This window comes from Gavialis gangeticus, unplaced genomic scaffold (assembly GCF_001723915.1).
Source record: "Gavialis gangeticus isolate Ggan-Ray unplaced genomic scaffold, GavGan_comp1, whole genome shotgun sequence".
Classification (NCBI taxonomy): Eukaryota; Metazoa; Chordata; order Crocodylia; family Gavialidae; genus Gavialis; species Gavialis gangeticus.
The window spans coordinates 246,469,067-246,478,776 of record NW_017729032.1 but is presented as its reverse complement, the minus strand read 5'-3'; the positions used below and the strand labels follow the sequence as shown (position 1 = coordinate 246,478,776).

General features: G+C 41.9%; 1 protein-coding gene across 1 annotated transcript in view; it reads left to right on the top strand.

The window, feature by feature from the left end:
• The first annotated feature begins 460 nt into the window (after positions 1-460).
• The window catches only part of LOC109303495 (cell surface glycoprotein CD200 receptor 2-like), a 26,182-nt gene continuing 16,932 nt past the window's right edge, over positions 461-9,710 (top strand). Inside the window, exons 1-4 of the mRNA XM_019525682.1 lie at positions 461-624; positions 1,638-1,734; positions 5,342-5,500; positions 6,971-7,282. Coding sequence (XP_019381227.1) covers positions 5,434-5,500; positions 6,971-7,282 — 379 coding nt within the window. The 5' untranslated portion in view covers positions 461-624; positions 1,638-1,734; positions 5,342-5,433. The remainder of the gene's footprint in view (positions 625-1,637; positions 1,735-5,341; positions 5,501-6,970; positions 7,283-9,710) is intronic.

The following is a 9,710-nucleotide window of genomic DNA, read 5'->3' as shown; positions in this document are numbered from 1 at the left end:
CAGCAGGGGTCTAGCAGGCTCCAGTGTATGAAAAGCACTGACGAGAACTCTTTGCCTGCGGGAAGTTGGATTTCCACTCAGGCCGCAGGTAATGGTTTTGCGTGCTATCTGTCTTTCAGTGCCACTCTAACTTTTTTCCTGGGATAGAGCTTAAAGCTGTGGTGGGTCACTTTTTCACAGAAGGGAAAATGTTTTTATGGATTTTTACTAACAGGTGTTTTTAGGGTTTTTTTTTTTTTACAGAGTCTATAAATTTCTTAACAGTTGGCAACCCTAGTCCCCCATCAAATACACAATATATTTTATGGTTAGTTCCTCTGTACTACTAAAGTCTATCTCTATAGGTTTTAACTTGTGTATCTACATCCTCTGGGGGAGTGACTAAGTGACTGCTTGGCCTTCACTGAGGTTTATGTGAGAGACAAGGTTTCTTTTATGTAAGGCAGCAAGAGGCTGTGGTTCTGAACATTAGACTAATGATCTTAAATGTAGACTGAAGTCTCAGGCATTATAATAGAAAGACTGCCTCTGGCCAGCTGTATCGCACAGTAAGTGCAGGAAGGAGGATTGTTGTGATTTGTGTCTTTGACCAGAAGCAAGCAGCTCAGGACTGAGAACAGGCAGGTGAGGACTTTTGTATGTGCCGTAGCAGAAGAGAATGGACAAATGGGTTTGAAAGAGTTTGCTTCTAGTCTTCAGGGATGGATCTAGGGGCAGGATGTAGACATGCAGTTGCACCCTGCTTTGATTCCTGTTCCACCCAAACTTTAAAACCAACTGCCTAGGAGGGGCAGCAGCATTTTTATTCAGGCAGTGCTGAGACGGTCAATTAACTTCATGGCTTAGTATCATCTCCCTGATACCTGCTAATCTCCCTCCACTTCACAGGTGTTCACAAGCCTCTGTCCTTTGTAATGGTCTTGATGGAGGCACTGTCAAAGCGCTCAAGAAGGCTAGATTGTGTTAATTTATGAATCTGAATAAGAGATGCAAGTTTAACTATAATGATTCTAGGACTAATGAGACATTATCTTTTGACAATTATGACTATTTTTTGATTAGTTCGTGTTTTTGATGTTGATATAGAATCTAGGAAATTGGTGCATAGTCCAATAATTATCTTTGTTTTTGCTTTGATCTTAAACTGAATAATATAGTGCCATCCCTTAGCATCTTAGTAAAGCTTCTAGTTAATCTTTAATTGGGGGAAAATGTGTGTTGTATTATGTGTGATGTGCTGCAGCACCTGCACCCCACTTTTAAAGTCCTAAATCCGCCCATGCTGGTATATTTTACATTAGGATGGATTAAATAAAGGATACCCTTACATATATGATTCACCATTTGAGTGTTCACTGGGGTGGGCAGAACTGATGGATTTTTTTATTTGTTTTGAAAAGCTGGTAGGGACTGAAATGAGATACCGAGCGCTTTGTGAACAAGGCTGACTGCAATGGAAACTTCGTTCCCATCTATGGGCTGATTGGCCTATGTGGGATGAAATAGTGGTCTCATTCGTCGTATTAGTGGATTACAATTCATTTAAACACGTTAGTTCTTATGTGGGCTTTTTATTAAGGTTCACAAAAGGTGTCAAGGAAAGATTGACTGCAGTGGCATCTATTTCTCATCCCCAGAGGCAGCTAGTTCAGAAGACTGGACTACTTCAGCATTGCTGCTGCCCATCCCACACGTCTCCTGTAGAAAGTGGACTGTTGCAGAACTGACAATCAGGTATCTTTCATCAGCAGTAACATTTATTAATGTTATCAGAGGCATTCTCTTACTGGAGTAAAAGTGCCAATGGAAAGAACAGAGCATGTCATTACAAAGACTTTCTTCCACAGTTGTAGCCAAACTCTAAGTAGAAGCATTTTAGCAGAACAGAGTGAATAATATGAAACTGGGGTCCAAATATTAGTTTCATTCTTTTAAGTGAGTTTTCTTCAGCTCTGTTCAACCCCTGGATGTGTTTTACACACAGGTTTCAGAGGAACTAATGGAATTTGCAAAATTGTGTTGACTTGGGTGTGAAGTGTTTAACCAAACAGTCTGGAGGAAATGTTTCAAATTCTTAATTCATTTTGTTTGAACATTTATGGAGAAAAATGTTTTGACTTTCTGTTTAGAAGTTATGTTTTTCAATTAGAAGTTGACTGAAATAAAAAAATGTATTAGTTGTTGAGTCAGTTTGCATTAACAAACAGATGTACATTTATATGTACTTCTAAGTATTTCCAGGGTACAATTAGATTAAACTAGAAGAAAAGTTTGTTGCAACAAGTTTGTGTTGTTTCATGTACATATGATGCAGTACTAATAATGTGATAGTAATAGTGACAAAGGTTTCTGTATTTATCATAAGTTCACACCAGGCGTTAATTAAATGATAAAAAATGTGGTTCCTGCTGTGAAGAATTACAGTCTGGCATTGATCTTCCAATGATTTACGGCAACGTATAGAGTTACTCCCACAGAAGTTATGAGCACAGGATCAGGCTGTAAATCAGATATCCCTAGGACATACACCTGAACAAAAAAGGGAGTCAGAAAAAGACATTCAAGCAATAAAAGATAATGTGAGTTGTATTGGTACAGAATCATAATTTTTGACCATTTTGAAATGAAGATTGAAGAGGAGTAAGAAACTAAACAGATAAAGTCAGTAATGGCAAGTGAGGAAAGAAGTTAGTTTTGAGGGAGGATTTGAAGGATGAGAGCAAAAATTAAGAGTTGGAAAAAATTTTCCAGCAAAGAATTTCTTTCTTGGAAAATGTAGATTTATTTTTTTTTTTGCCAAGCTTGCAAAATAGACATGTTGATACTGGCATCAATTTCAACCAAAATGTTTCATTTCAAAACGTCATTTCAGCTTAATGATGTCAGCTTAAGGGGATGTATCACTTTGAAATTACAGTTTCCATGTTGCGTATTCCATGTTCCTGAATTAAAGACTTTGGTCAAAATAAACATTTAATTATAAAACATTTTGCTTCAGATCAACCTGCTGTTTCAAAGGGTGAAAACATTTTGATTTAGTTACAAGGGTCAGAATTCTTTATTTTGATACTTACAAATTAAATACCCCATGACACTGATATTTGGGGTAATTTTGATCAGAAGTGGGGATAGAAATGCATGTTAAGATATGATTGAAATTCTAGTTTCTAGTCAGTGGCAAGCTCTGAAGTTTGCTTTACAGAAAGAAAGGTGTTGAGTCAGGCAGATCAGACGGCAGGGCTGAAGATGTGAGGTAGAGAAAATGAAAGAAGAAACCAAGGACCAACAAGATATGCAGTGCTGAGCTACGGTGTGATGAAAAGTGAGATGAGTTACAGGAAAGATAGATCTATGAGGAGTCTGAAAGGCAGAGGGCAGATGGCAGAAATGATATGGGAAAATGGTGTGACTTTTCCAAGCTCAAACTGCAGCATAGGATGAAAGTTTCTAAACAAAGTATGCTGCTCAGCTGCTGTGAGCTGTCTTGATTGAGTCCCTGCTTAAAAGTGAGAATGGCATTTTGTCCTTTATGCAGGAGAGACCAAAAAGACCCAAAAAATCATAGAAAAAAAATTGAAGAGACAGTGAGAGTTGTGGCTACAAACCACTTACATGCGTTAAACATCATCAGCGTGTCTAGCGAGCATTAAACTTCCCAAATTTACTCCAGCTCGTTTAGCAAAAATATCATTTGCTTTCACTTCTGTGTCTGTAACCTTACTGCATCTCGCCCCCACCAGTGGCTGTCTGGCTCTTGTATCTTGGCTATTGTTCTGCTTCTTATTTTCTGTCCCTTGTGTTTGTCATTATCCCTTGTCTGCACTGAATCTTGTGCTTCTACCTGTCACCTGCCAACACAGACATGAACCAGGTCAGAGAAAGAAGATTATTTTAGCTGTCATGAACTGATAGAGGAGATTACAGGTGAGTTGGAATTGCTGAAGGATCATCACTTTTATGGTGCTTAGTCTCCTTTTCCTTCTTCTCATTTTAACCTCTAATGAAGTCATTTACAATTCTTCAAATGCTTGTACTTCAGTGCTTGATTCCAGGATTTAAGTAATCAGACTGCCCAGTGTGCTCTTAGTCATTCTCAGTTTTATTTCAAAATGAAGGGTCTGCTTTTGGAGTAAATGTATCCAGCCACTGGTAGGTTTTATTATTATTATTATTTTTTTATTTTATTATTCATTTTTTATGACAACACCAGGAAATCTCCACCAGAACAGCACTGCAGAGCTGCACGAATGCAAACTAAGCCACAGTGTGTGATGTGGTGAGCTGGAAAGTTAAAACCTGGATCCAGCATTTGACTACAGATACAGTGGTGTGTCTTTCTGCATCCCCTTGGGTCATGATGTGACTCCATGTGGTTGTAGTAGGATCAGGAGGCTGATAATAGGATGTTAGGCAGGACTGCAAACTGCATGTCTTTCAACTCAGGAACATGACAAGTTTGCAGTTCAAAAAGAAAGACCTACATGTCTCAGCCCAAATATCTGGGCTGGGAACATATGTAAGCCTATGATGTAACTTCTATTATAGGTAATTTTAATGACATTTTGAAGACCTGGAAGCAGTGGATTTAAGTGAAAACATCCTCTTAACATTAATCAATGGTTATCTATCTGCAGCTGATAATTTGCAAAAAGTGACCTATTACAAATCACTGATTTTTTTGTTTTGGATTATCAGGTGTGATACCCTGTGTTACTAAATGCATCATTATTTTCTTTTCTCCCCAAATCATGGGAAATAAGTAAGGCTTCCTTTAAAAAAATGGTTGTGCTCTTTTGCAAGTAGAATGCCGTCTTTTCTGTTTTGTGATAGAAATGGCTTTACCTTTAAAAATTAAAAAATAAGGATAAGATAATGGCTACATAGACTCACATTTCTATCCATCAGTGAAAGATTAGATCCTGAAAATTCTTATTCATATTATTGCCTTGATTTTCAAAATGTGATGTAAAGCATCCAGGTTCTTTCTAACAAAGCACTTTACCTCTACTTAATTTATTTGGTTATCTGTTTCAGTTGAAGGTGTAGATGCATCTGAAATAGCATTACTCTATCTGTTTTGGGTACTGGTGCAGTAAATCTACTGCAGCATGGGCTATAGGTACCTCACTTACACCCTTTGGCATTCTGCTTGTAAAACAGCAGCTTCCTCCATTGCCGTAAGCTCATTGTCAATACTGGATGCCATCTTTCCTTTTGAACCTGGTTGCAGGGGTCAGTAAAAGTGTCTAAGATGAACTGACAAGAAGTCTTTTATAGAATACTTGTATTCAAGGAAAACAGTTGTTTTTATTCATATTTTGTTTCTGTTCTCTTGAAACAGGACATTCTGGGTGGACTTGCACACTGATCTGTGATTCCAAGATATTTCCAGTGCTTTTACTTGTGGTTGTTTATGCTCTCCCCTGAGGAGAGATGGTTCAAATGTGGCTAGTTCTGACTCACTTCTTATATTTCCTAACTGGCCAGGTTCAAGGGTCAGGTAGGTGGGAAAGATCATAAAGTGAATGCAGTGTTTTACGCCTCAAGGCATTACGAAGTATTCTGCGTTTCTGTTATATGAGATTGGAAGGACGCCAGGGGAAAGCAGAAGGATTTTCTCTGGGTGTGAAACAGGGTGGTGGGAGGCAGTGGGCAGAGGGAGTGGGAAAGGGGTGCGGGGAGCAGGTTTTGCATACCTAGATGTGAATGGGGTTGAGAAGCTTGGTTGGGATGGTGTAGAGAGGGTTTGCTGTGCTAATAGGCATGGAAGTAGGAGTGGAGTTTTTAAAGCTTTAGGGTGTCAATTAGGGAGTCTGTTGTTATTTCTTATCTCATGGGTGGCTTGTCTGTTATTGTACCCCACTGGGAGCACTTCCGGATACCACAGGAGTTAAAGCTGAACAGCAGCTCTACTGTTACTCTGAAATTGGCCTATGTTGATAGAAAAGCTACTAATTAATGCAAAACCACAGTGCAAGCAACTGAAGAGGCTTTACTGATACAAGTAGGAAACATCACACACAGTTAGAGATGGGAAAGCCAGAGAGTGATGTGCATTAGAATCACAAAATAAGCTGTCCTCACCCTGACCTGCCACAGGAAGGTGCTGCTGGACAGGCATGCAGTGCACAGTGCATGCAGACTCCATCTCCAGTACAGCTTACTGCAAACTTCCAGAATTAAGATTTCTGGGATACATGTCCTATGTTTTGTCCCACAATTGCCACAAATACATTGGGGAATCACAGGCTTTAAACCTTGTTACAGAGACATGGTGGCATGTACAGTTTTAACTACATGCTAACCACATTGACTGACTAAATGGTATTTTCCTGTCTCGCCCTCAGAGGAGTTTCCTCCTTTTAAGTGATTCTATCCCCTCCCTAACACTTCCCCAAAGCCTGTAACAAGGTAACCAGAAGTCCCTGGCTAAAGGGGCTGGATGGTATTTTTTTTGGAACATAATGGTGTGATTTCTAGCTATTTTGCATCACTAGAAAGCAGCACATGTCATTGTCCCCCCTGCATTGCCAGCCCTTGATGGATGGGCATGCAGTAGACCAGCTATGGAAACTGAGCACTTCTTTTATGTAGCATTATGGACTGTGAGGCACAGGACAGCCAGAAATCCTTGAGCAGCAAGCAGGTGGTAAAGGGAGAGGGGCCAGGCTCCAGTTCGGTAGTGTTCTCCAGTGGTGACTGAGATGCAGTCCAAATACAAACATAGCAAGGGGCTTCCACAGAATGCAGGATCAATGAGATCAGTGAAGTCTCTCTCACACATCTGTAGCTGTCAACCAATTTTAGATCATATGGTATAAGTACGCTGACATAGGTGTGAGGATTGACACTGTGAGAGGTTTCAATGCAGTGCAGGGAAGGGGATGCTAAATCATAATGAAACTAAGAACTTCCTAAGCTAAAATTGAGTGGAAATGACATTATTACTTCACTGCTTCTTCCCATGTAGTGAGCAACATGTTTGCAGTGACTGGTACTAAGGCTGTGCTGAGATGCCCTTATATATCAGTGGCACCAATGATTTTGGCAGTATGGAATATAAGTGCAAAGAATGGAATGGGATGCTTATTGGCTTACAGAGCTGATACCAATGAGACAAAAAATGTAAACTGCAGCGAGAGGATGACGTGGGAATCTAGACCTGATTATGACCCTTCCCTTCAGATTCACCCTGTAAAGCTTGCCGATGAAGGAACTTACATGTGTGAAGTTGTAAATAGTGATGGGAGTTTTTATGAGACCTATGCTCTGACCGTGTTCGGTAAGAAGCATCTTATGCTCTTTATTTTTGAGGTAAAATTAACTTGATTTTGCTTTGACAGGCAAATTCCCTATTCTGTGCATGCTAATGCTAGGAAGTGAGGGTTAGAAAAAACTCTTCAGAGAGGACGTTCAGCATTTATTTCCTAAATTTGCTCTCGTCACTAATGACAGGCTGACTGGCTGTTCACAGAGAAGGGTAATAGGGATGAAGAGCAGCATTGGCAACGTGTAGGCCGTGCACCCCTGGAAGTGCCAGATGTGAAACCAAAAGTGTCGGCAGAAGTGCACTTCCAGTTTTATCACTAGCTTGGCGATTGGCTGCTTGGGGGGGATCTTTGCTCCCTCGTTCCCTCCAGACTCGGGAAGCACCAGTCGCCCATGAAGAGTAGTGTAGATGTATGGGGACTAAATGCTTTGTTGTTTTTACAGCAGAGATAAGTGGGCACAGGGGAGGGATTTTGAACATTATCAAAAGCAGCATGCTATAGTAACATTCTCAGTTACATGTGATGAAAGTTGTTGCACACAAGACTTGTTCAAAAGTTTACATGAACTTTAGAATACACCATTGGCCTGTGAAAAATGGAACTAGGTGACATTAAATATGTATCTATCTTAGGTAGCTAAGGTAGTGATATCTGTGTATACTGTGTGCATGTAAGATCTTCAGGACTTGGCTGATGAATATTTCTTTCATTAACTTAAAAAAGGTATGAGGATGAATTAATGAGACCAGTTCACCAAAAGAAGCTTGGAGCACACTCATTTTCAGCCTAGGAGGGGACAAAAGATTACCCAAAAAAAAACTTACCCAAAAGTAAAAACATATCCAAAAGTAAAAACATTGTTAACAGAAACTGCAGATTTTACCTTAAATTTCTAGAAACATTCTAGTCTGGAAGAAGACTCTTTGTTCCAGTTGGACTGTCGCTGGTAGGTGCTGTAAGGCTTTGGCCCCTTTCTGGTTAGTGTCTTCCTCCCTAGTGACGTCAGAATGAGACCGCACCCTGGGTCCACCTAGATGGTTCCAAGCACTGCCCCTACTCGCCTGCCACGACTTCAGTGTTGATTGATGGGAAGGCAGTTCCCTGTTGGTGGTGCAAGAGGGGTCTTGACCCTGGTCTTTCTTTGTGGGGCTCCAAACCTCCCCTTTACCCCATTTTTACCACATCCACAGCCTGGGAGGACTGTGCTCCCTGTAATCTTCCCCAGGATGATCTCTTCTCACCTTCATGGCCCGCCTCGGTTGGGATCAGGTCTGTTCGGCCATCAATCTCTCCTGAATTGATCCCTAGTCTTCAGACCAACCTTCGGGTAACTAAACATGCCCCAGCCTGGGGGTAATGATAACGTAGAAGATTCTTAACTAAAAGAGAAGATGTTTGGCATCTGCTGATGGAGTGCCTGGGACTCTGGCCCCCAGGACCTCTCTGCCTCCCTGGGACGGGAGAAGGAATTTTGTCCGTCTCTCCGGGTACTCTTCCCAGGGACCAGCAGACTAGGAGTTAATCACTCCTGATCCCACCACCTGGTGGAACTTGCCCCTTCCTCGCTGAGCTCTGGGCCAGTCGCCGCCTGCTTCTCCCTCTTCACCAGGCTGCCTACAGGGTTTTGCTATCGTTCATTGCCCTTCTCTACCATGGTACATGAACTCTCCGGAGCAGCCTGATCTTTGCCCGTGATTGTGGGGACAATCTTCTCCCTGCTGTGACCCTTCAGCAAACTTCAGCTCCCCGGGCCTGGACCTGTGGTTTTTGCTGCAGGGTTTTCCTGGCTGATGCTGGGGCTTCTCGCCCTGTGCTCCGCTTCGCTGCTCCCTACCCAGCTCCACCATCCGTCTCTCCCTGCCAGCATCCTGTTTCTCTCTGCCCGGGCAGCTGGGTCTCTCCCCAGCTGCCTTTTGATCAGCCTGCACTTCCTTCAGGCCCCGCCTCCGGGGCTCGCTGATCCGCAGGCTCAGGTAGCTGCAGAACTGCTGAGCCTGAGTTGGCATTTCCCTGCAGCTGCCACTCGTCCTGGTCCCTGCCGTGAGTATCGGTGCTCGTTGGGCAGGGTCCTGGGACATGTTGGGAGGGGGTCTTCTACCTCCCCTCTCACATGAATTAATTCAGTTATAGTGATGTTGGAAAGGTTTGCCACTTTGCCAGGTTTCAATAAGGTACAGGAAAGGGAAGATTTAATCTAGTTATTCTACAATCACCATCATAATTAATGTCACCTGACTCTTTCCTGAGGACTTGTCTTTCAGATAGAAGCTATTGTCTATCTCTTGTCTCTCCCTGGTTAGAATCATAGCTAAATAGGGCTGGAAGGGACCTCCACAGGCCATCTAGTCCAATCCCCTGTCTGAGGCAGGATCACGCCTATCTAAACCATCCCATAAAAACCATAATCTAAACCCTACATAAGCCTACCATCTACTTGAC